Below are 27,532 nucleotides of genomic sequence, written 5' to 3' on the forward strand. Positions count from 1 at the left end.
AACAAGACTGTCATTGAACAATAGTAATACAGTAAAGGCACCACCCACGCTTAATTTCAGTCTGAAGCAGTTGAAGATAGGCAAAACATTTAGGTGAAGAAAAAATCCTGACAGTCTGCAAAGTGAGAATAGTTACCATCTGCCTGAAAACAGGAGGACTGAGAGGGAATATTCTGATGCCCTTTTTCCCCCAGCAGCTTTCTGTGTCATATGAAGTGTCTCTTCTTATTTTGGAGGTTCCCAAAAATTTCAAATCAAATGAAGTAAACTGAAATGAAATCTTCTGCTGTAAGCATCCTGCTGAATTCTCTACCAGCCAGAAAGGTCCCATATGCTCTTAATCATAACAGTCTTTATAAATTCCTTGTGAAGATATCTTTGTCCCTTATTGTACGTATATTTTTTGCGTTCTCTATAGGATGGTGTAAAAGTACAATAGTAGACGTTAGGGATCATACCAAGATGGTTGCTCTCGGTTTTTCACAGGTCTAGTGATTATTAATAGGTTTTATACAAAACTCCTCTCTGAAATAATATATTACAGTATATTGTTCTCTCTGTCTTCCTCTGTCTCAAGGCAGGAACATAGTGTAAATGTTTAAGCAGACATAAAGTTTCTCTAGATTGTGCTACTTCTCATCATGGATTTTAGTTTCAAGTAAAAAAATTTAGTCACAAGGGTTTGTGTTCCATTGTGAGATACAAATGGAGTTTGTAATTCAACCTTCAGTGTGTATTGCTGCATGGTATTAACCCACTCTTCGGCCTAAAGCTGGCTGGATACCAAAAGTGTCCAGGTGGAAGTTCCTTCCTTCTGTTTCCTCTTTTTTTTTGTTGTTTAATTTCTTTTTTTTTTTTTTTTTTTTTTTGCCTTTTGGTTGAGTGTTTGTGTTGTGTATACATTTGCATGTGGTTTTTAAAGGATTTCATTAGAAAAAAAAAAAAGAGAAAGAAAAGAAACTCAAACAGTTACTTCTGTCTTGCTGTTGGTTATGAAGTATGGCTGTGGGCCCAAGTAGTGCTGGCTGCGGGTGGTCAGCGGGTCACTTAGCGTCGGGTCTCCCATGCCGTGCTTGCCCTTGTTTGGGAACGCTTGCCGCCTCAGGGACGGGTCGTTGGGATCCCAGGTCTTGTAGTGGGAGTTGTAGCCCAGGGGGTGTGTGTGGATCTTGCCCATCCTGGATTTCCCGTTCTGCCTGGTGAGCCCGCTGTCGATGGTGTAGGCCCTCTCCTCGTCCAGGCGCACCGGGTGGAGGGGCAGGCTCCCCTTGGCAGCCAGCTCGGCCAGGTGCCGGCGCTTGGTGTAGAAGTCATCGTTGACTTTGTCAGCTATTTGGGGTCAAAACGGGGAGGGGACAAAAAGAATCAGTTGGACACAAGAGAAATGGCTTACAGTAGGTCTTACACAGTTCTATCTGCAGAGCAGAACATTTACAGGTACATCAGTAAGAGAAATCCACACCACCTTCGGCCCTTATTTTTGCTCTGAAGTTTTGGATGCCAGGCTTTCATACATGCAGACAAAACCTTGTTGCCCTTGAAGAAAGGGCTGTCCCTGCCCCAAATCACTCAGGTTGGGCTGACATTTAGATTATGGGGAGAAGTCCTGTGAATCTCATCACTGTTCATGTCACATAGCACAGGAAATTTGGGAAGCTCACAGAAGGGCACAGGCTTTCCTGGGAATGCTGCGGCATGTGAGGTCGCGTTGCTGTGTGAGAGCACATCCCTCTAAATGCAAAGTGACTCGTGGGTGTTTAACCCAGCCAGCTGTAAGGTCTTGTGGTGTGTGATTAGTTGGACCCATTTCTGTTCAATAATGCCTCAGGGCAATAATAAGAATGGGATCTGTCATGCTAAATGGTCAGAAGGTCACTAATGCTTTATGGGGCTGAAAATACTTTGGGTTGTTGGAGGTTGGGTATTTACCCTGTGATTTCACAGACCATGAAAATCCTAAATTCCAGGTTCTGGCATAATTTTCTGGGGTCAGTGGCACTAAGAAATACAGCAACAGCCCTGCCAACAAATACTGCATTGCAGTTTTCAAATCAGGATTTTGCCCTCTGTGATTTCCTAGGCAAATGTCTTCCAGTGCACGCTTTTGCTCAAGTTTGTTATTGCTGGCATTTATTTGGCCTTGCTTGAAAGTATGAACCATGCTTAGGAAGCTAAAGGCATTCTGCAGCAATCCAGCAACTAATTTCAATTTTGAGACTGAGGTTTAAGGGAAGCTTAACTGAATTTCATTTTTTAAGATCTTTCCTTTTATGTGAGGAGTGTTTATTTTCCCCCTTCAAAAATTTAGATGTTCATTTAAGATAGTGCCAAATACATAGTTCAACTGGCACTGTGTTAATCAGCAGTGGTGTGCTTGGAATATATATTGTGCCAGCCTGAATTTGACTTCTGCTGTGCCCTAGCTGGATCCATCCATTTTCCTTGAAGCCATGCCATGTAAGACTTCTCTGCAGAAGTCTGGTACATGTAGCTCTCTGTACAGCTCAGCTCCTTTTGCCTTCATGAGGTTTTTAATTCCCTGCACTGTTTTTTCTGTAGCTTCCTTCTTTTGCTCTAGCCCAAGTATTCCTAGGAGGCTTTTTTTGCACTTTGAATTTTCTCCCTGTCTCTAGTTCTGAACTGGATCTTTATGCAAGGCAAGGAAATTCCCAGGAGCCTCATATTAATCTTCACAATCAGGCTGCAGTTGTGCATCCCCCCTGTCCTGGCCCCTCAACAGGGAGGAATATTACCAAAGGCACTTGCTATTTATTATCTCATGACATTTTTTGTATAAATGACTGTGCAACTGGACTCTGCTCTTAAATCCTTAATTGTGTCATTAAAGAGGTGTTTCATCTCCAGTGGGCTGAAATTGCTCCTTTCTGTGCTGTCAAATTGGGCTTTGTGTGTTTTACCCAACTCCATCTGTTTCCATTTTCAGGCATTGAGTGAATGCTTTTCTATAGAATACAGGTGTCTTCTGCTTGAAACAAATCACAGAATGTAGATAATGGCCTGCTCTCATTTCAGCCCAGGGCGTGCAGTTGCAACTGCTGATAGACCTGTCATGTGTTAAAGAGAGTCTGTGAAGTTCTGCTTTGATTTTGGACTGAGTTCTTTCATTTAGAGAGCTGTAATCTGAATAATCAAGAAGTTGTGCCTATTTCTCCCTGAAAGAGCTGTTTCCAGTTCTACATGTGGCTTATCCTTTAAATTTGTTAATATTCTGAATGTCACAGAACCATTATGAATAAAAACAGGCTGGAAGTGCATTTGCATTACTAGTATCTCATTAATCTGTTATCAATAATTGAAAAAAATGGTTGCAGAAAAGGCACTGTGACTATTCACACAAGTCTTCATTTATATAAATTTTTACATCAAAGACACTGCAGGCCAGCTGTTAAGGGAGTGATGTCATATGATTTAGACCTTGGCTATTTATGAAAAGTCACACTAGCTTATATAATTTAAATTCAGCACAGTTACTTATGTCCAGCTTTTAATAGAGATACATTTGTATGCCTGTTTCGCATTTAAATTAGTTTAATTTGCATACAAAAATTAAAAAATTAGGTAATCTAACATAGCAATAGAGTAAATGTATAAGTTTGTAGTTTTAATTTTGTATTAGTTATGTTGCAGCAATTTGTCTTCTGTAGCCAAGATCTATAATCGGCTGCAAGGCAAATAATGACTTCTCTTTCTAGAAATAGCAGTGGTGATACAGCTATGTAAATAATGACCAAAAAATGCAGATATTTTTATTGCCTGGCTTTTCCTGCCATTTTTCCCTTTGAGGCCACAACAAGCTCACGCTGCATCCTCAGCTTCTGTTAATTCTTTCTCACTCGCCCCTTTTCCCACTGCAATGGTCCTGGGTCTCTGAATTTTATCAGACATTAGATATGCCACTCAGATCTCCAGTCACACTGAGGAGGATGTCCTACAGAAGAGTAAATTGTATTTCTGTTGTACATAAAGGAGACCTTCACAGTTGAAACAGGTCTCCTGAAACAGGGAGGAAGAAGTCAGCCTCAAAAGGACGGTGCCTCTGACATGTCTGAAGTTGGTTTTGATCTTGTTTATGCCATGTTATAATGCCAGATTTTCAACTCTTTCTTTCTAATCAAAAACCACAGAGAAAGTGAACAATTAATTCTGTAAATTTGGTTGCATTAATGTTGCTTTAACTAACGTAGTCTATTGTCCCTTTCTAGGGACTTCTCAGCTGTTCTCTGGAAACTGGGCTTGGAGGAAACAAACCAGGATGTGAACTGTAAATCCTCCTCAGCAAAGTCAAGCAGAAAGCTGGCATACAGCTGCCAAGCGGCTGATTTTGTGTTTTGTGTGGGAGAGCTGCTGTTTGTGTTTGTCCTGATCAAGTAACTCTTTGCAGGCTTTGCCTGAGGACTCTTCCCTGTGCCTGGCAGTTCAGTGCTGGCAGTGGCAGGCAGCCCTGTGCTGAACGGTTTAACCTCCCTCAATCCTATTTTCTTTCTGCTTGCACGTGCAGGTGGCCACACAGGCACTGGTACCAAAAATGGGGGGGAGGAGATACCATTGGATCAAATATGAGCAAAATCAGCAGTGATAAACCTGAGCAGTTCAGTTGTTCAAGAGAGCTTTTGGCAAGTCTTAGCGCCGTCGTCGTTCTTTCATGCGGGTTTCATGATAGCAGAGGGCTGTGCTCCATGGGAGTGACCTGATGCTACTACAGTCTAGAAACAGGGTTTTTTCTTTTCCTTTTCAAAGCAGAAGAGATTCAGAACAGTAATATTGAGCATGGTTTTGTAACAAATGTTTTACCAAGAAAAGTATATTAATAGTATCCTGAAGCCAACTACTTTAAAAATCAGCTGTGAATCTGAGGGAGTTTGTTTTTCTTCTTAAGCAGACCCTATAAATATTTTGTGGACTTTAAACATCCGGAGAGATATTTTGGAGTTAGAGGATGGATTTGTTATGTGACCTTAGGTACATGACTCAACTTCCCTCTGCCTCGGTTTCACCTGCTGTAAAATGAGCTGTTAGCACATTGGAGGAGGTACTTGTGTTAGGAAGCTGAATTGCTATTTGTAGAGTATTCTGAGATTTTGGATGAAAGGTGCTATAGAAGTGCCTTTTCCATTGCTTCTGTGTCTTGGTTGGTAAAAATATGATTTAAACATATCACTGCTGTGTTTGAAAAAGGAGTAAAAAATTATAATTGCAACATTGCCAAATAATATTAGTAGGGCTTTGATTCGGAGTGTTATTGTGTTCCTTCTTCTTGGTAGCTAATTATAAAAATGCTCTCAGTTTCAATATTTCTGTAAGGCTTTTACTTCTTTAAGGTACTGCACCCATTTAGTTACTGTTTTACTGTTCACCTGGAAAAAAATGTTGAAATATGAATTTTTTTTCCAACCTTAAGTGTGAGCCTGCCATGACATGGAAGTTTCATATCTTTCTTCATAATCCATAGTTATGTAACAAAAGCATGGAAACCAGTGAGTCTCTTACCAAGTAAATACCATGGATGAAAATGTGTTTTCTTGAATATCAGTGGCAAAAATCCTTGTGGCTGCCAAAGGGCCAGAATTTCTCAGTGAGCTTATTTGAATATAAGCTGTATTTGAGAGGTGGCCCTGAAACTGTGTAATGTTCTGTTCCCCAGCTTAAGTAGCCATCAACATCACTGTGTAAGCACTTGTGGCATAGAGTCATGTGGCCATGCCTTATCACTGTGAATGCTTTTTTTCTTGTAAAATGTTACACAGGGGTTTAACTCTTCTCCTTACTGACAATGGTCTTATCTCTGTGGGTCCATAACATGGCTCTGAATGCTCACACCACCTACAGCTGTGGGAGAAGGCAGAATCCTGAAAGACAGTGCTGTCCCACAGTTTTTGTGAAAATAGGCACCTGGGAGTGGGAAGAAGCCTCTGAAGTGAAAGAAAAGGATCCACAAAGGAGTGAGCCCTTATAAAAGCTCTAAAGACACTAAAAAAAACAAAATCAAACCCCCATATCAAAACTTCCATGTGACCTTACAATCAAAGACATTAAATTATGTAGGGACACTTTCTCACTACATGTTTGCAGAATTGTTTGTTATCTGAACTTATTTTGAGAACTAGTTTGTGAAATGCAGAGCTTTATTCTAGCCAAAAAACTGTATTTCAAATGAAGCGCTAGAGATGAAGAAAGCAAGCCAGTGGAAAGTGCTGAGGACAGGGCAGCAATGGAATTGCTACAGTGACACACCATATTACAGCTGAAATGAAGTCAGTGCCTGTTTGGGGGCGTTTGTGAGGCTGTCCCTATGTCATGTACAGCAGTTTGTAACAAGGCTTTGCTTCCACAGCCATGGGTTTGCTGAGACCGTGGTGTCATTACCTGAAGCTGTGGGAAACTTCTCTTTCTCTAAGTAATGAAAGTGAAAACTCAAGGAAGGACAGAAGGGTAATGAATCCTGACTCAGAGACAGCAGGAGAATTTTGCCCAGGGAAATGCTGGGCTGCTGCCTCTGGTGGTGCTGTTGATCCTCTCTGAGTGTCTGATTGCTTATTCATTTGCCTTTCCAAGCTAGCATCTAAGACAATATGTTCAAAGGCTTCCAGGACATAAACCAACTCTGTGTGAGAGTTCTGGCAGGATTTCATCTGAAAATCAAAGTATCATTTGTACATTAGCACAAGTTTATTCTTGGGTGAGGGGAAAAAACTCACACAGACAGAGGCTGTATTAGCTGCCCCTAGGTATGAATTGGATCCAATAAATCAACAGAAAAATGTATTCCATGCAGTAAAACAAATAACTAATGACCTGTGTTTTGTATGAAGGGGCTCACCAACTATCATGGAGCACAGAAGTATTTGCTCTGCATGATATGAAGTGGATTGGAAAACAGCGTGGGGAAATTTCAGCAAGACAGGATTCTGTTGGTAGAGTGGGGAATGGGCAGGATGGTGTGAGAGATTTGTCTGTGGCCAGGAGCAGGGAGTGTGGTCATCTCATGGCTGGTCACTGGTCTCAGCTCACAGGCACTGGGGTGGCTCTATACACGTTGGAACCATTTTAAACCATACTAATTTTCAAGAATGGACAAATGCCATTGAAAATCCTTTTTGCAGCCCTCCTTCTCATTCTTGTATTGAATTTTGAAAACTCAGAATTCAGCCTCTGGCCTGCATTGATTTCTGTCCTAAATATTTGGTTTTCTTCTAATACCATTTTGCCTTTATTCAAGATATTCTGAAAATGAAGACTATTTTATATCTTTGGATTCCTTCCCATGGCTATTATTTCCTACTACTGACAGAGGTAAAGAAAAAGACATAATGCATAGAACTCCACATAAGTTTTGTAGAACCTACTTTTTGTGGCTCAGTGTTTTCCTCTCCTGGCCCCCTTTACCACTTCATCTATTTACTGATTTCTTACAGTGATCTGGAGAGAGACCAAGCGTGAAAAGAAAAACCATATCAACCTTTTCTTCTCAGACATTGTTTGAAAGGAGCTTGTCCACCTCCAGACACAAGACTACATTTTGTTTTCCCAGTGAAATAAAATTATTTCAAGATATGAGACATGAAAAAAGATAAATATGTAGGCCCAAACATTTCTTTTCTTTTGATTATCTTTGTGACAGGTTATGAAAGGCTGAGGAGGCCAGAATATTTCTGGGTTTTGAGACACATTAGGAATGGTTTAGGACAGGAATGTAATTAGGCTGGGTAAGTGAAGCCTCCAGTCTTAGCAATGCTCTTTAACCCCCACAGCAAAGCCTGCTGCCTGGCTGGGATCAGTGAGACAGGTTTTGATGGACTCCTCAGGCATCAGGCAGGATGTGTGCTTCACCAGAAACAGGGCTGCCATTCCTTGGAACACAAGAGTAGCCACGTGTCTGGGAGCAGAAGGGCCCCTCTTCTGACATTGTGACAAAAAGCACAGCACTGCAAAGTCTGGGTTTTTTCTTTCTCTTTTTCCAAATGTTTATTTACTGTGTGAGTTTAGGCAGGTTTCTCCTTGGACATGTAAAACAGATTTTCCAGCTGGGCTTTGTATACTTGCCCGCATTGATTTGCATAGTATTAAATTGCAATATTTATGATTCAATTTTGCAAAGTGCTGCAGTGATATTGTGATTTGGTTTGGATCAAAATACTCCAGACACACACACACATTCTGCCTAACCTGGGGACCACTGGCATGCAGATACTCGAATCTAACCAGCAGAAATAAAACAAGACTTTTCCTGGCTAATCAGAATATAGGCTCTGTTAACCTGGAAACAAATGGTGGGTAATTCATGTTAAATTAACATTGGAATTGTAAATGTTTTTAGCAAACATGAAATCTGTGGCATGCAGATAGACAAAGATCACACTGCTTGGTTGTATCCTCAAGTGATTTAACATTTTAAATTCAAGCACCAACATGCTAAACTGCTGGTTCAGTATTGTACAATGAATGATAAATTTTAGAGGAAGTAAGAGCACCAATTCTGTTCTTGATCAAAGGGATGAAATTGTAAAAGAAGTCAAAGAGAATTATGTATTAAAATCTCTGACTTTTCTTTAAAAATGCAGCCAGTGACATTCCTGTAACTGTAAATCTGTTTTTTCATTATTTTTTTTTCCTAAAGCCCTCTAAGCTTGTGGCTTTCATGGCATCTACAATGGCAAATAAATATGAAAAGTTCTACTGTGAAATATTTATTTCATTTTATCTCATTTAACCATACTTATCAGGTTTTTTACTGGAAACCTTCTATATGGTATGAAAACTTGCCTTTTGAAATAGAAACTATCTAAGGAGTCATGCTGTCATGCTTAACTTCTGAATAAAGCATGACTGCTGCTTAAACTGATTTAGGGAAGGAGGGTTTGGCTTGCTTTCTAAAAATGCTGTCCAAAGCCAAAGAGGTTAACACTTAGGAGATTTGCTTAAAAGGCTTCTTCCACTTCTTCCTCCAGTAATCTTGCTTGCTTTTTCACTGGTAGCTTTTAATGCTTCTCAGGATAAATCTGATTGTGTCAGAAATTTTGCAACGCTTCAATACATCAACAACAACACAAAATTGTTTGTAACCTTTTTGGTGGGTGAGGACCTTGCATTTGTCTGAGGGCAGAGCCTGCTCAGGGTTGCAGGGGCATTGGCAGGAGCAGAGAGCTGAGCACCCCAGCCCTGCCCTGCAGCCTGCTCGGGGCTCCCCTGCTCCTGGGGGCTGCACACAGGGGGGATGTGGGGCACGGCAGAACAGAGCTCACCTGGTTCTGCTGGGGGGTTTGGCATCTCAGAAAGCCTCCTTGGTTTTCCTTCAGGTGTCAATTTACCTTATCTAACGTGGACTGAAAAAGCTCTGCTATTCCTGACCACATTTATTTGTAACAACTGTTCTTAGCATGAACATAATTGAATTTTCTTTTCACACATCGCTGTTGGCATTCTTCTGTGTGCTCAGTTTTGTTTTCAATTTTAATACTTTTGATTGATATTTTTGTCTCTCTTTGTATACTGCTGGATATAACTCTTAGACATATGTCTGAATCAGCTACAGATGAGCTGCAAATGCCAGATGTGATGACATAGGAAGCTGCATGAGAGCACAGAGAATCCAATTCGGAGTCTGAACATGTAATTAGGATGTGTTTTAGTGCTGAAATAGACTTGCATTTTTATGCCTTTCAACTGCCATCATACGAGATTTACACTATTATTTCTCAACATGAAGAAAGGCCTAGAGGCTTTTTGAATTGTACTGGTTAAATGAAAAAAAAAAAAGTCACAGTGATGAAATAGCAATTTTTCCCTAATTTATTTTTATTTTATCTTTTTCTTAACTGCTTTAATTTAAAAGGATTTTTAATAATTTTTCTGTATTGAAGTTGATTTTTTTTTCCAAAATAGTTCTGGCATAAGTAGTTTCTATCAGAAAGTTATCTTTTCCTACTCTTTTCTCAGGAGGAAAAAAAAAAAGGAATGAAGTAATTTCATAGTTATACTTACTATACATCTAGAGTTCTGGATTTTTCTTCTTTTATTCTTTTCCTGTCTCCCTCTTTTTAGACTCTATGGCATTTGTATTATTAAACTCTTGAGCATGGTTGCCAGAGGTTTCCAAACCAGAGATATGTGTCAAACTGAAAGGAACTTGTGTTCCCTGGCAAGTCCCAAACTTGCCCTGTCTGAAGAAAATGAGTTTCTTCAGGTTTTCCTGCAGCTTGGGCCAAGTCCAAGGCAGAGCCCTCACGTTAGGCAGCAGCATCAGTGACTGACAGCCAGCCCAGGCTGAACTGGAAATGCAGCTCCCTGCCATGAATAGTTCATAGTGACACACCAGACTGCAGCCACAGAGGAGTGCACAGCTCCTCTCTCCCCTTTTCCCCAGCAACTGCAATCATATCAATTGCTGGGCAAAATGAGCAACAGCAGGGCTGAGCTGCAGCTCTGCCTCCTCCCCTGTGGCAGGCCCTGGCTGCTCTCCATGGTAGCACCTTCCATAGCCTAGAAACCTTTGCAAACCTTCCCACTGCAAAAACTACCTGTTGTACTTCAGATTTTCCTTAGAATGGAAACAAATGGTATCTTTGTGGTGATTTTTGTTTTATGCTGTTGTATCATAACTACTACATATCAGATTTCTTTTTCAGCTTCTCTTTTCCCCTTATTCTTCTTCAAATAAGCTGTTTAGAGAAAGACTGTTGCAGAAATTAACTGTGCATTGCAAATCACGTTACTGATCTTCCTCCCTCCATGCCTCAAGCTCTTTGTTATTATAGTATGAATGTGTAGGAATAAAGCAATGGTTTCTGTGACTTTTATGTGTGCAATTTCTTAAAAACACATTTACTGTCTTTAGAGCCCCCTTTGCAGAACCAAAATAGCAGACAGATAATTGCTGCTATTTGTATGATATTGTTAAGAAGGGATTCATTCCTATCAATTGTCTTACTATGTGTTCATGGGTAATCCTGAAGAACATTGCACATTTGTACATATGTACATGTACAAAGCTGAAAAGCCTTTAAACATGACATCACACATTGAACACAGGTATGAAACTCTTCCTGCAAAAATATTTCCATACACTCCCTACAAAGCTAATAGTCCAGAGGGAAAAATGGGTGGAGTGTGTTAAAAGCAAGTAGTGTAATGTGTGGGCTCCCTGGTGGGAACTGTTAAAAGCCACACTTCAGATGCAGTCTAGATTTGAGTTGGGATCCCACAGTGCTGCTGTTTATCTGCAGGTATTCACAGTTGTTTTCATAGCTTTAGGATCAATCTCTATGCTTAAATAATTGATAAAAAAATTGCATTGCAGGGTGAAAAGTATCTTTATATTGCAAAATAAAACAGTTACAGAGAGGGATGTTTAGGATGGGCTGCAAGTGAAAATGCTCAGCATTGTTAGGCTTTGTCATCACATGAGCTGAGCCTTGTTTTTATTGACTCACTTTTATTGCCTTAGCATAAAATTTCACTCATGTCTTTACATCACTTAATGTGTAAAAAATTCATGCAAAATTCATCAGCATTTCATAGAAATAGGTTGGAATAACCCATGTTTGATTTAGATTTACTTCTTTTCTTCCTGAGGTCAGCACTGATCTCAGTGGATGGAAATAAACCTGGTTACTGTAAGCTCATTTCCTCTGAAGGCTCTACCTTCTAGGCCAAAAGACAAGCAAAAGACAGCAAAATCCCCATTCTCTAGCAGTTAGCTGGATTTCTGCTACTCTCATTTTAGATCTCCATTATGTCCCATAAAAATGAGATTTTTGATCCATAAGGATTTTATAAATCAATTAGTTTCCAGAGAGCCAACCTCATTTTCAGTGAAAAGGTGTGAGTTCTCTGTGGTGCATAACTGATGGAATGTGGAGTGGTGTTTATAAGTTGAACTTCTATGAATAATTGGTGAAGATTTAGTTTTTACTATTTTAATGTGCTGATAACAAAAAAAAGAGGCTGTTTCTCTGTGGTAGGGAGTATTGGTGCAAAGAATATCAACATCAAGGACAAGAATTAGGATGCACAAATTTAAATTTGCTCTTTTGGCATGAAAAAGAGGTTAAGATTTAATAAATTCTTATGAATATTCTTCAGCCATTATATAACCAGGGAGTGGACCAAGTTCAGAAAAACCAAATTCACTAGGTGTGAGTCCAACCCACAAAAGTACAAGTTTAAAGTTTAAACCTAAACTGAATATACTTCCAGGTCAGATTTCCTTTCTTTCCCAAGTTCAGTGTGTTGCTAAAGTCCAAGAAAGGAGCCAACATAGATGGCAGTGTCTCAGAGAATCCTATTTTGGTGCTAAAACTGCTTCCTTTTAGAGAAGGACTATTTGCACTTTCCTTCCACCTGCCATGAGGTCGCTTCTGTCAAGACCAACAAATCCCCAAAGTTCACAAATCTGTTTGCTAAAGGATGGAATGGGCAATGGCTGCTTGGAAGTGTGATTGCTTAGAGCACAATTCCCCATCCTCAGAAAGAAAATCCTCCTGTAGATTTTACAGTAAAGTTTTGGTTTTTTAAAGCCAAAAAAAGAACGTCAGCAAAGCAGATGATTTAGCTCAAGATACTGAGGCTCTGCACAAATGCTAGATTTATAATTAAAATATGAGTACTTCACTGGAAGAAGAAATGAGTGTTCTGGATGATAAAACAGGAAAATATTTTGATCAAGACTCTCCAAGTGTTTTGTATTTACCTATGACAGTGTGCCTGTGGGTATCAGAAGCCAATTGGGTAAATAAAAGATAAAATAATTAAATTATTTAGTGGAAGCAAGAAAAGGTCTTGTAATTTCATCTGCATGCACTGGGCAGGCTGTGAAATTTGCTGGGTCTCATCAGAAGATGTGAGTGAAAGAAGTGATGCTCCACTTCCTCTGGCTGGGGACTGGGGAGGCTGAGGGAAGGTGCTGGCAGGGGGTTGGTGTAAAGCAAGACTTGTTCCTGAGTGCTGCTTGGCTTTTCTCCTGTGCCTGAAATAAAGCAAGGATTGAAATATGAAAGACTTCCCTAAAAAATGAACCCTCAAAATCTTCAAAATCTCCAGCCACACTGGGCTGAGTAAATAATAATAATGAAAAGATATCCAGCTTTTATGTCACACTTTCTTGAGCCAGATCTGTAGCTGCAGTGTTGAGCTGGGCAGATCGCCTAGCTGAGCATTATTTATGACACAGCACATACCTCTGGATATATGAAATCATTATCTGAATCACCCTCTGGATATTACAAGTGATGCTTTAATCTGTGCTTCCCTGTTTTTCATGGTGTTAAATCCAGTGAGATACTCCTGTGCTCCAGATGTTTTTTGATCCATCTTTGTGTAACTGCTTATGGAAGTTGTAGCTGAAAATTATTTTTGTCTCTGAAAAGAAAGTACAATTCCTTTTTCAGCCTTCCAAAGAAACATGAATGTTTGCCTCTCAGTGTAACAGTGTGGTTGGTATAGGAAAGTAAATTAATTCAAACATATTGGGTCCAATAAATTTTCCTCTTTTTCTAGAAGTGGTCTGTATCAAACCTGTGAATGCATGGGCAGGCATGTTGTGTGTTTCCATTTTTCCAATTACAGTGTTTCTTTCCATGCCAGAACACAATGAACTACAGGGAGAGTCTCATGGTGAGAGACAGATCTTGTACCAGCACTGAGTTACAGCCATTTCTGTGGAAATTGAATGTTTGAAGCTTGGGAGAAAGCAGCAAGAAATTTCCCATCAGACAAGAAGATGGCTCCAAGATAACAGCCCAGAGCAAACCTGCAGGTGATCTTCCCTTTGGATCCTTCTCTGTGTGCAGAGGACACAGCACCAGGTCAGTTTGCTCATATGCTTCACTTTTCTGGGGAGTTGTTGCCTGGTGCCTTGACACATTTGTGGCCACACTTGTTCTGCAGGGACCTAACCAGGAGATATTTATTCTCTGAGTGTCATATTTGCAGAATCTCACTTTGCAGTTTTGCAACTGCAAGCAGAGCTGGATCACAGTCTAATGTTTCCTCTGGGATCAAAGAACTGTGCAGCTTCAAGAAATGCTGGGAGCTGTAGACTCAGAGATGTGATGGTGGGTCTGCTGCCAATTATATCCTCCTAGCTTCACTATATCAAATCAATTAGATCTGATTTAATCCCACAGGAGATTAACAACTCCCAGCATCAGGGAAGGCTTTCGCTTTCTCAGTCTGTGTTTTGGGAAGGAATTTTGTTCAGTGTATGTTTATTTAATCTTTTTTTTTTTTTTGACAATGTCCAGTCAGTTCCTCAAATTTTTGTGTGCGTGTGTGAGAAGGGAAGAAGAAAATGCAGGAAAGAAACAGAAAATCATGTTGAGCTGTAGAAACATTTGTATTCTCAGTTTTTACTTGCATATTTGTGCACCTCTCTAGCAGCTGAGTGATCATTTTCCCAGTCCTCTGGGATTTAGAAGTTGGGTTTAGGGTATTTTTTCATTTCTGCAAGAAGGTCTAAAGATATCGAGTAACTTTGCACTCCCTGAAATTCAGGAAAGAAAATTAACTGTTAGTGAGCCATACCTGCAGAACAGTGTGACTGGATAAATGACTAATAGTTTAGGATAACGAGGCCTGTTTGAGCTCTAGGAAACTCTTATGCAGCAGGAAGGATTGCAATTCTTGCAGCTTAGCAGAGTGGATTTTGAAGTTGGATTGTTCATGCTTTCCAAATGAATGTCCAAATGATGTGCATAAAAAATTTGTGATGAGCTACCTTTGTATGTCCTGGGACTTGAATTTCATGAAGGTGTTCAGCTACAAGATCTCCATCCACTTGTAGCTTTAGGCATGTCAGTATTGCTTAAGTGAGCAATAACCATTTAGGCATGGAGTAAAAACATGGTCGATGAACCAGAAATGAGAATAATTTATGCAGAAAAACCTCTTTCTGCACTTTTCACATAAATAATCAAATACTGCAAAAGCACTGAAGAAAACCAGGATCGTGTTTTCTCAGGTGACCAAAAAATTGAAAGTTCTAAACACTGGGTGTTTATTACCACAAAAAAAAATTTCAGTGACCACTTCTGCTGGGACTGGTCTTGGACCCTTTCCCCTCAGACAGTCTCTCACATTCTGAGGTGGGAAAAATTTGGCACTGCTGGAAAGAGATTCTGTGGCTTGAAAATGGAAAGATAAGGGATGAACAGAGTGCACCTAACAATAAGTCAGAGCAGTCAGCCAGGTAGGCTAGAGATGCCAGAAGGTAAATTTCTTATCTATTTGTTCAGGAAATGGGTGCTCTCTGTCTCATTTCCAAGTGGTCCTCTCCTTCTGCTGTTTATTCCCTGTGGTGTTCATGCCAAGGTAGAAGGAAAACAAAATTCTAGTGCAGTGAGGAAAACAGTAAGCACATCTCAACTCACCAGTACTTTGCTGTACTGCAGGCACTCATCTGAGAATACAAAATAGGCACAGAATGTCCTCACATCATTCAGAGATGTAAATGCCAGCAGGCATTGAGGGGAAAAGGTGAATTTGGTCAACAACCATGGTCAGGACTTAAGGAATTCTGGAGGCTGCAGCAAATAAAGGAATTCCTAACAAGAAGTGAGGGAAACATCCTCTTCCAGTGAGTGTTAAAGTGTTTCGTTGTGCATTTTGAGCTTATTCAAGTAAAAATATTTAGCTTTTTAAATAGAATACATCCAAAGCAGCCCTTTCTACTCTGTCCTCCCCTGTGGTGCTGAATCAGACACTGCAATGCACACATTGCATGGCACACATGCATGAGCAGTCCAATGTCCAGCCACACTCTGCTAAGCTCTGTCACCTGGAGGATGAGGTGCAGCTTTAAAATTGCTTCCTGGGGATCAGCTTGCTCTCACTACCAAGGTAGGGGTCATTCTTCCTCAGCAGCACAATGCAAATTGATAGCAAGGGCTCTCTTGTCTCTTATTTTCACAAGCCTTTGAATCTTTACTGAAGTTAATGGAGAACCTGAATATGATCAAAACAGAGATTAATGTGACTTGTTACTTTTCCATAAACTGAATTTTCACAGCAGACAATCACTGAGGAATGAGTAGCTCAATTCTAAAATAAGCCAAATTTTTAGGACATCTGTAGTTCAGAAGAAAGCAGCTGTGTAGAAATTAATTTAATACTGCCTCTGGTAACGCTTCACTTTTTCAGTTATCTAAACTTCTTACCACTTATGGCCACATTCTGATGAGGGATATTAATGTGCTACAGCTACAGTTGCTGCACAACATTAGAAATGCTCCTTCAATAATCCCTTATTAAAGAAAAAGGGTTAAGCATAGTGGACTATGCCCAAACAATGGGATCATGCAGAGTAAGGGGCACTTAAATAAATATGGTTGGCCTCAAATGCATGCAGAAATATAGAACACATCCCTTATTAAGTTTCTGTTGTGGCAAATGAATGCACCCTCAAGGCACTATCAATGAATGCAGCAGGGAATGGATTACACACACTCATTAACCTGCTGCAGGGATCCATAAATACAGGTCTGAACGTTGGCAGGCAAAAAATGCCTTGCCCTGTGACCTGAGGTCAGGCTGAGCTCATTCTATGTCTGGTTGCTCAAAAGATGTTGTCAGGTTAAATTTGCACTGGTGGGCTTGATGCTGGCCAGCTCCTTTTTCCTGTCAGAGCTCTCTGAAAGCCAACAGGAGCCCTGCAGTCTGGAGAGCTGGATGTCAGCGTGGTCACAGACCTAGGCCTGGCTGGCATCAGGGAAAAACCTTTTTGTGACCTTGGGGTGTACTCAGGAGGTACTTTTGGGAGGAACCAGGGCCTTGAGAGTCTGAAAATGGTTGAAAACCCAGTGTATTTAGTTCTTGTTCCATAAGTCCAGACAGAAGGTGTGAATGTGCAACAGTTTCAAAACCTCTTGTTTTCTGCTGAGAAGTTTGGATCACAATGCAGCACTTTGGGAAAATTTACCTGCATCTAAAACTTGGCAAAAAAGGTAGAAGGGAGGGGAAGAATATGGGAAAAGCATGGAAAGATGGTGCAATCCCCTTGGAAGAAAATGTCCCTGAAATTATGTTTAATTTAGTTTAAGATTCTAAGAGGCATTATACAACTTCTGGAGCTGAAGTGCACAATCTTTCAAGGTTGATTTAACTGTATGGTTATAATCTAGCTGCTTTAAAAACTTGTACTCAGACACACAAGAAATATATAAGTTCTGATTTTATCATTTTTAAAAGGTACATTCAGTGGCTCTTGGGCAGATGAGAGAAGTTTCTTAGAGTGTTTCATCTCTCATTTTGTTATGCTTAAATACCTTTCAGCTTTGATGACTGGCTTGACCTAAATTGACATCTGAAAAAGAGGCTCAATATCAGTGCATAAATCTGTGATAATCACCACATCATTACACAGTAGCACCTTTTGAAGAAGGAATTGTGAATCTGCTTGGTATTCAAAACCCAGCAAAAAGCTATTAACCCTTGTTTTTATAAACAGGTTTAAAGCACTGCTTGTAAGATATAAAACCAACAAGCTAAAGTAAAACTGAGCCATTTGAGATGGGATTTTGCTGTACATTTTGTTAGAGGTCTGGTATCCTGAAGTGCAGATAAAGGAATGAAAGTTTGTGATGAAAATTTTTTCTGGCATGGTGAAGACTCGATTCTTAAATCAGAAAGCTCTGAGCAGTTCTGCTCTTTTTCTAGATATGTATCTCTGTCAGGAAATAGGGAGAGTAACATTGCTCTGAATTGATGGGGAAATGATGTTAACATCCAGATGTGAAAGCTAAGCAAGGGTTAGTGGGAAAAGAAACCCCAGTTCTTAATGTATTATTGTCTAGAAAGGGCTTTCTGTCATTACAGGGTGTGCAGAAGGTATTTACAGCCCCTGAAAACTATTATAAACTTAGACATTCAAGATGAAAATTATTTTGAATTTTTTAGTCATTATTGTCCTTTTCCCTCCCCATGACTGTTTCTTTGAGGGTGTTCTCTCACTTATTTAAAATAATATTAATCAGGAACAGAAATAAGCCACCACTGGGATTTTTATCAGGAATTTTATCATGCACTAATTGTTTGAAAAATCACAATATCTCAGAACATTCCTCCAGTGATCCACTTGTAGTGAATGTGGAAGTTCTTACTTCAGAACTATGTGAGTTTCTTTTTGGACAGGTGTCTAAATCATAAGCTGATGTTTTTCTCTCTCATTTGTGTAGAAAGCTGTGGGAAATGCACATCACAATGCATATGTAGGCACATTATAGGATATCTCAGGTTGGAAGGGACCCACAGGGACAATCAAGTCCAACTCCCTACTCATCACAGGTTTGAGACATAAAGAACTTGGGCTGAACCCTTTGTGTACAGGGCAGGTGAAAATTGCTGGAAAATGTCTTGCAGGGGCATGGGGTGGTTTTGTGTGCATGTATGAGCTCACACCGTACCATCACCAGTCCTTGCGTGTCATTCTCTTATCCCTTAATTGCAGTCCTTGTCTTAATTTTCATTGCATTTCCAAGCAACATGACATTCCACAATAAACTGGACCATGATGTAGTCCAGATTAGCAAGACCTTGTTTTCAGCTTGGAGGCAGAAAGTCAGCTGCCAGCAGCAAGTGCACCCAGCTGAGCTAGAGGAGAATCGTGCGTGGCTCACTTACCGACTGCCTTTAGAGACGCGTACTTGTTCAGCTCTTTGCCTGGGGGCTGCTGCTCGTATGGGTTTGTGATCTGTCCCAGGCTGGGATAGGAATGTTGATGTGCCATCTGAGGAAGGAGGGGAGATGTTGGCATGACATTATTCATCTGTGGTGGATCTGCATTAAAGAAAATCAAGCATTAAGTAAAGAGTAAATTAGACTTAAGGTTTTCACGTCGTTATTGAGTACAGATTAGACAGAACATGCCCTGAGATTTAATGCAACAAAACAGTGTTTATTACAAAGTGGGAGTTTGAGTACAGTAGACCTGTACTTTGAACAGTTAATGGTATGATTAAAAGTTGACAAGTATTATGGCAACACACAATAATTTTTGTATAAGAAGGTCTTTGAAGTAAAAAATAGGTTTTCAAAACAATTAAACACCAACAATACTGAATTTGCTGCAGCATTAAGATACAAAGCAAAACATGGAGTTTGTTCCAAGTTAGACTGAATACAGGGCAGTAGAGTGGTTCTCTGCAGTAAAAGAGCCAGACTCATTTAAATTGGCTCAGGCTGCTGCACATTCACAGTTACACTGCTTTTAAAACCAGGAGCGGCTTCGTTATTTGCACAGCGGTATGTGGTGTTCTGTAGACAAGCATCACAGTGTAAAATGTGCTTTTTTGTCTCATGACTATCATTAGGTGATTTCTTCAAAGCCCACATTTTGTCCTCATGTCTTCTCCTCTCCCCTGCTGTTGGGTATTGTAATATCGTACCAAGATCATGTTTTCTGTAGCAGACATACACAAAAATAGGAGCTAATCACTGCTTATGTAGAGTTTTATGCCACCACTAACCCTATACCCTTTCTGAAATTGATTTGTTCCTTTTTAGTAGAGAATACAGCCTGTATACTTTTCTTTCTAAGATAAAATGTATTTGTTGTTTCTAGTGTTCAGTTCCAGCCTCTAAAACATTTGATCATAATTGCATGCTGCTCTCAATTCGCAAACCTAAATTTCAACAGATTTCAACGTGGTCAGTGTATCTTTGTGAGTCTTTCTCTAGGCTATGTATGTTGAGATTCTTTGAGCTGATTAGCAATTCTAGAACCTTCTCATTTTTCTCCTACAGTGAGACCATGGTGCCGTCCTGGTGACAATACAGTAACTCCCACAGCATCAAGCACAGCATAGAGATCATGTAGACAGAAAGCTGGTCAGTTATGGGAAAGGCAGTTTATTGTGATGGATGGATTGGACCATCCTCCAAGTGCCCACAGGATCTGGCAGGAGCCAAATCTCCCTGCAGTTTGCCAGGATTTTAAGGGAATTGAGCCACCTGGCTTTCCACAGCTCATTAATAAGCAGGAGCTCTGAAGTCAGTGAACAGATTTACTGCTGGGAGAGAAAAGAAACCAAAGGTCTTTTTTAACTTCTTTGCTGTCTCTGGTGCCTGGTGCAGACTCTGCTGTTCTTGCTGAGGCTGCCCCTGCCATGTAGAGCTCTGTCCATCCCATATACCTGTGCCTAACGTGGGAGGGGACCCTAAGGTGACAGGACAAAAACTGTACCAGTGCTATCATCTAACAAAAAAAACCCCTATAACAGTGCTATAATTCTTCTTGCTGTTACTGATTCTTAATAAGGAAGAACCAAAATTGAGAAACTTTTCTGTTTCAGAATTCCCCAAAACCTCTTGGAACACCTTTTGAATCTTTTTTTGATAGTTTACCTTAAAAGGGTAAGTTGGTTAAGTCAGCAATTTCACAGAAACAGTTGTTTTAAGGAATTATTATTTTGTAGTAAGTAAAAATTCTCAGTATGTTTCTGTTCAGTTCTAGTACTGGCATGTCTGAGGCATGTGAGGGACTCTTAGAGCAGGAGTTTCTGCAATCCTATACCATTCCCATTCCATCTCTAGAGCACAGCTGAGGAGAGCCTCTCAACAGAATGGTTTGAACCAAAGAATGCTGCCCCTCTTTCCAAACCATCCATACCTTCCACATATCTCTCTCCTCTGGCTGCATCTATGAGTGCACTTTGAGCAGGAATGCCAGCACAGCTGTATTTCAGTGAAGGGCAGCACTGAAGGTACCAGCCTGGGTGGGACCTGCACTGTAAGGAAAGTGTCAACTTTTTAACCCTACAGTCATTGATTTGTCCTCTGAGTAGAGCTAAATCAGTGCTTCATGGACACTACTGTTGTGAAGTTCCCTTGTGGCAATTATTATTCAAGATGTCAAAACATCATGATTTCACTGCACTAAAAATATTATGAGCACCACACTCACTGCTGAAATGACAAATGACTTCCAGCCATGGAGATTTGTAAAAACAATGTAAATAAGGTGTAGCTAACTAAGACAGGTTTCTGTATGTGTTTCTAACTTAGACATATCAGTTTTATTCAGTCATCTCTCTAAACACAGTGGAGAAAGCTGCCCAAGGAATGTGCTGGGGGAGATGAACGAGGTGAACTTGTTCTTTGTCCGGGTGTTCAGTGACAGACTCTGTTGCTTCTTGGTTGCTGGGTTACTGATGGTGCTGTCATTTTCTCCCCTGAGTGTTTACAAGATATAAAGAAATATGTTTTCAATTTCTAGATCTTCTTTGACTTCTCTCCTGTCTTGTTAAAAGCCCAGAACTCCTCTAAATTATGAATTTCAAGCAAACTAAAGACAGTCATTCTCACAGTGCCACACTGACTAACACAGTGCCCCTCACACACAGCCAGATGCTTACACAAGACTAAGTCATCACATGCAAGACACAGCTCAAATTACTCATTCAATTGGCCATTTGCACAAACTGAATTAAGCAAAAGGCCACCTCTGGCAAAGTGCATTTAGAAGATAAGAAGATATTGAAGAATGATTCCTATTTATAAAGAGGCTCCCATTGGAATGAACTCCTAGAGCCTACAAGAGAAATCTCAGCTTGATACATACATCTGTCTAAATCTGAATCAAACTAAATTTTAGTCTAACTGGCCATTGCTGCTGGATGTTGCATGTGTTCACAAGCTCACTAAAGTGTGTGATCTGATTCTTTACCTTTGGTTTTCTAGAAATAAGTGAGCAAATGGGACACTTGTGTCATTTTCTGCCCATGTAGTTAACATGACAATGTGGGTAAGTAAATTCACCTGTATTTGGATGCTGCTTAGGAAACGCTCATAACTGAAGCAGCAGTGGTGCAGTGTAAATTCTGCAGCAGTCTGGGCAGTGGGCAGTGCCAGTCTGACCACTGCAGGAGCCCAGTAAGTGTGAGCAACTGGGAGGTTTTGAGCAGAACTGCCCTACCTTGGGGCAATCCACATTTATAACTAAAATGGTATTGGCCTTGGTATTATCATCTTATACTTAACTCCCATTCAGTCTCAGCAATACAGAATAGGGATTCTCTCAGGAAATAAGACATTTGTCTACAACTAATTCACAAGTTGTTCATGCAAAATATGAGATTTGTTTAATTTTTTTTCCAATTTTAAGTTGGCAAAAATAATAATTGTTACATTTCAGGGAGAAAATAATCATCATTTGGACTCTTCAAAATATTTTGTGATACAAGGGAATGGTTTCAGTTGGAAGAAAGTTTAACCAGAAAAATCTCTACCAGCTTTACCAGTGACCCCTTGTGCCAAGTGAAATTTTTATACTTGTAAATATTCTGTGATTGGTATTTGCAAATAGCTGCTTCACTGAATGGGGTCAACTTTAACCCGAAAGCTGTGGCTGTGCTCACAGATTATTTTTGGCAGTGTGACACTGGTATTGTCCACCACAGTATTCCACAAAACCAGCTGCATTGTGCCCCTGCCAAGTTATGTATTTATTTTTAAAAAGCATAGAGTATGAACATCACAAAGATTCAAAAAACTGTTTGTGCCAGAGCTTCTAGCATGAATAATCAGACCTGATTAGTAATGGTGATATTGTAAAAAACCTGCAATATTCCCAACCTATCTTATTTTCTGCTGAAGCGAGGAAATGCAATGCCAGCCTGCTCCCTAACCTTCTGAAACTTTGAGGGGTCATTGTGGGTGAAGTGTTTGTGGTTTGCTCTCTATCTTCCTGCTACCAGCCCAAAATGAAGAGTTTGAAATATGCTGGAGCTCACCACACACAAGTTAGATGTCTGATGGGCAGAAAATGAGACAGGAAAAAAAGGAAAAATTTCAAAGTTTTATTTATGCTGGAGTGCTTTTGACTGTAATTCCCTTAAGACCTCTAGGTATAGAAAAGCAGCTGGGGGAGACATGGAGAAGAAAACAACTGGAAGGAAGCTGCACCAAAACCAGAGAGAGAAACTGTGGTTTATATCCCAGCCACCAACAGTGAGCCTTTGGAAATGTCTGAAGCATTGGTTTCTGGTCACATTCCCAGCAGCTGACAAATATTGATCATTACCTTATCTCTCTACTACCTTGACCTATAGCTCAGCAACTGAAGATATTACAGTTAACTGTTTACTGCATCTTTCAAGTGACAATGCTTTTTGGCACCCCTCTCTGATTGAGAACTTTGGAGTTAGTTCAGTGTGATTCACATGACAATCATGTTTTTGGTCACTGTAATTATTCTGCACTCTGTCCAACTAAGATGGTGTAAAATCTGATTTATGCACTTCATTCAGGAACCAAGCAATGGGCATGTCAGCAAGTATTGAATACAGTAAAATCTCAACTTAAAACCAATCATAGTTCCATGTATGAATGTGGCAAAAGCCTCAAAGCTGAGCAGGTTGATTTCTGCATTTTCTATAGCACTGTGCCTTCACCTAGTTTGATTAATCTTGTCAAGAAGCTGCCAGAGCTATGGGAGACTCAGGGCAGGAGGAAGGGCTGGGAGGAGGCTGCAGCAATAATGAGCTTGTGCACTGCTTCAGAGCCAGGAGCCTGCCATGGGCATCCCTTGAGCTCAGCCCTTCCCTCCTCCTCTTCAGCCACAAGAGAGTGAAACCTGCTCTGCAGAGTGGCCTGGGAGTCATTCCTTTCTGTACAATGAAGTCAATGATTCAGTGCTTGAGGACAGGGAAAATGAACAAACTCCATAGGCACAGAATGGAATCTATTAGGAAATGAGTGGTTACAGGCATCAGGAAAAGCACAAATGAGAAAGGCAATGCAGTAACAAAACAGGGGAGGGTGGGAGGAGGCCAGGAAAGCAGAATGAGATTTTGCTATAAAAGCCACCTGCAGACACACATACAAAAGAAATGAGAATAAGACAGACAAAAGAAATCTGGGAAGTCAAAGGGGAAAAAAGAGAAAATTCAGAGCAAAATTTAATAATAGCTGAGCATTTTCAGATACTCAGGAGAAAAAGATATGCCCTGAACTAACTAAAATTGAAAATAACAGCTATGAAAACAGGAGAGAGCTGAGTGATTAGAGAATATCAGTATAAAATTGCTCCCCTCCCATCCATAACTACAATGACATGAGAAGCATATTTGCCTCTTTGTTCTGGAGTCTAATATGCTTAATCATAAGACCAGCTCATCCAGCACTCGAATCCATACTCTTGTTCCTACAAGCTTCACCAAGAGAAGCTGCAGGTGCTGTTTCTGAAAAATCCCACATATGATGAAGACTGTAGGATTTCAACAATGTGACTATGGCTATAAAGTAATTCCTTTCTGTTTCTTTCTTTATAATAAGACTGTTGTCCATTCAGGACTCACTGTTGGAGTGACACACCAACCTTTGCCCTATTTGCTCTTTCCTCTCTGTAGGTTGTCCCACTGCAATTGAACTGACCCTCACAGAGGTTTTGTGTTTGTGCATTTTTTTACACCTTTATAGCTTTAGTATTTTGTGTCTTTGTATGTATTGTGATGCCACTGTCATTGTCTTTATTTACATCCTTTACCCCTTCCTTCAGATTTGCATTAAATGTTGCATTTTAAAGGATATCCTTATTCACACCCACCCATACAAGGGTTTGTTCTGCAGAGGGTGGTGCATCAAAACCAGGGTGCCATGTCCATGAGACAGTGCCCTGTTTGTGCACATACTGACAGCCCTGATGTGTGTGGTCCCTGCAGCTGAACAGCCACTCTGCCCACACTAAATGTGGGACAGGAGGCTGTAGGAGCCCCAGTGGTGCTGATGTGCAAAGCAGTCTCTGAGAGGTGTGTGCTTATCTAGGGGTTATTCCCAGAAACAGCAGAACGGGGTATGCCCAAAAACTTATAAAGTGGAATAATTTTGTTTTTATTTGCTGTTACAAATATCCACGGCCTTATTCGCTACATAGTTGAAAAATGGTTTTTCTGCTCTTAACAATTTAATGGCATTCTGCTGCAACATTTTCCACAGCCTAGCACAGGTCCTAAACTGAAAAGTATTCCTCTCATCTAATCTTAATTTCTCTGCCTTGCAATTTAAGTGATTTTGTATTTTTGCAAGAACAGATGCTTGCAATCCAACTTCTTTATCATTAAGTATTTTAAAAGCTTTTTTACCACTTTTAAAATATTTGTCTCTTCTCTGAAATAATAATTTCACTACTTTCAATCTTTCCCATCTTTGATCATTACTGCTGCCTTTTCTCAACACTTGTGGCCTTGCAATGCAACTTCTTGGGTGAGGTTCTACGTTCAGTAATCCAGCTGTGTTCTCCTGTATACAATGTAAGTCATGCCTATATATCTTTGCCCCTTAAGATCTGCAGACTTTTTTGTTTTCTCATCAGTGATGCACAAGTCATGTGAGTAGCTGTCTTGTCCCTAAATGCCATAGCTCTGAGACAATACATATTTTTCATGGCAATTTATGCTAGTCAGTGATCTGTTCTGTCTCTGCACCATATCACAAAAACATTCTTGTAACACAGACAGCCTACCCATCTAATCACAATCACAGAAAAGATCTGAGATGATTGGGATGGCATTTCATTCAGCAAAAAAAGATGTTTCTGTTAATGGAAGTGACAGTCTACAGTATAAATGCATGTCACCAAACATACTGACTGAGGCATCTCTCTGTCCTAGCAAGTCACTGTTGGACTCAGTCCCCTCGTGCTGGGATTCTCCATGGTGCCACTGAGTGCAGGAGTCTCTCAGCACTCTGAGCTCTGATGTTTTATATTCAATGCCTGCACAATTAACCTCTCACTCTGCTGCTGGCTCCCATGGTAGAGGTTGTGTGGTCCTTCACACACAGGTAAGCTCAGTGGCTCTCTGAGGACAGGCTCTCCTGTCCCTGCAGGAGATGCAGTTACACTGGCAGAGGGGAGGCACTGGAGTCCCTCTGGCCCCGTGGTGCTGGGGCTGTGCTGGCAGCCCAGAGCACAGGCAGGTGAAGGACACCCACCCCTGCTGGGAGTGGCTGTGCACCAGCAGGAGCACAGTGCTGGCTGACACCAAAGGAGGGACAGCGTGGCAGCTCTGGGCACCTTGATCTCATCTGAGACAGCCATGAACAAGGGTACTGTGGGTGCAGGCTTCATGAGGAAGAATTATGGTAGGGAGATTCACAAGCTGACAGAGACTATGCCTTACATCTGGACATGGGAAAGAAAGTTGAGGAGCCAGGTCATAAAATCCATGATGTTCTGCCTTTGGTGCTTATCTTAGGAGGAGCTGATTTTCCTCTGGCAGGAGATGTACTGCAGAGATGTATCTGTGAGCTGTGTACAGTGCTGCTGTTGCTCAAACAAGGCCCTATTTGCCTGTTTCTAAATGGCAAAATTCCCAAGTTTCCTTCCACTGCTGTGGAATTCTCTGCTGCTGTCAGATGAAGGCACTCACACCACACTCAAAACCAGATGGACTCTTCATTTGAACTGGTTTTATCTGAAGTGAAGATGAGGACAGCACTAATTTTACAATATAAATCCTCCTACCTCCATTCCTTTAATTTTCTATCTACATCCTTCAGAAACTTACCTATGTGAAAGTCAGAGATTATATTTCTTTTAATAGTGATATAAGGGGTGGGTGAGTGGGTGGGAGTGGAGTTGAAACATGAAAGAAGGAAAATCAATAGCAGTGTGGCCAAAGAGATGTGAGGCTCCACTGCTGTGTCCAGCCAGGGAAGAACACTCAGTGTTCCTGTAAATGGGCCCTTTTCTTACTAAATGTGCTGCTATCACTTTATGTTTCAATCTATGGGAATTACACATATATATTTATATGTAAGAATCTTATGCCTGTGAGCTCTTCTGAACTCTTTGGAACAGGTTGCAAATGAGGAAAGAGGCAACTGCATCTTTGTGTATCAGTTAAAATCAAGACCTGTAGACTGAACCTTCTAGATGAAGTCTGACCACTGAATTCTCTGTGGTCACAGGGATTTAGGAGATGGGGCCTTCCTCGTGTTTCAGGTTTGGACTCCTTGTTTCTGGTTAGGCTCCAAGTGTGTAGGAGCAGAGTTCTGTGAAATCAGTTGGCTGTTTTACTGCCATCCAAGGAGGGTGGGAGTGGAATATCACTGGCCTTGTGACTAAACTGGCTGGAAGCCTCTCTCTTCTGCTTTTCATTTCCCCTGGGCTCCATACTGTACCATCACACTCACATCCTTGTAATGTTTTCCGGGCTCTTGCTTTACAAAAGAGCTGCAGTCTGAGGTTGGTTTTCCATATAGACTTTCATTATGTGGCAGCAGATCTCCTTTCATGAAGGTTATTTTTATGTCCTCTGGAGGTTTGCTTTTCCATCATAATTACTCACAACCTGACAGACTTATAATCCTCTGATAGGATTTGTGACATTGTAATCTTCTCTACCACTACCCATTGTGGCTTCACAAACAGAGGATTATAACCTCTAAGGAGGCAATAAGCAGATGAACTCTGGAGATATCAGGACCCTGCTTTCATATCAATTTCCAGTGCTTGAGTTGTGGGAGGGCAGGGAGCAGAGCTATGTTCTCACTCCTGCCCACGTTTTCTGGTTTTCTTCATCTT

General features: G+C 40.7%; 1 protein-coding gene across 1 annotated transcript in view; it reads right to left on the reverse strand.

Moving 5' to 3' along the window:
- Positions 1 to 846: 846 nt before the first annotated feature.
- SHISA9 (shisa family member 9) overlaps positions 847 to 27,532 on the reverse strand; it is a 173,181-nt gene continuing 146,495 nt past the window's right edge. The window contains 2 exon segments of the mRNA XM_050980278.1: positions 847 to 1,329; positions 18,631 to 18,786. Of these exon segments, the coding sequence (XP_050836235.1) occupies positions 962 to 1,329; positions 18,631 to 18,786 (524 nt within the window). The 3' untranslated portion in view covers positions 847 to 961.

Source organism: Serinus canaria, chromosome 14 (genome assembly GCF_022539315.1).
Source record: "Serinus canaria isolate serCan28SL12 chromosome 14, serCan2020, whole genome shotgun sequence".
Classification (NCBI taxonomy): domain Eukaryota; kingdom Metazoa; phylum Chordata; class Aves; order Passeriformes; family Fringillidae; genus Serinus; species Serinus canaria.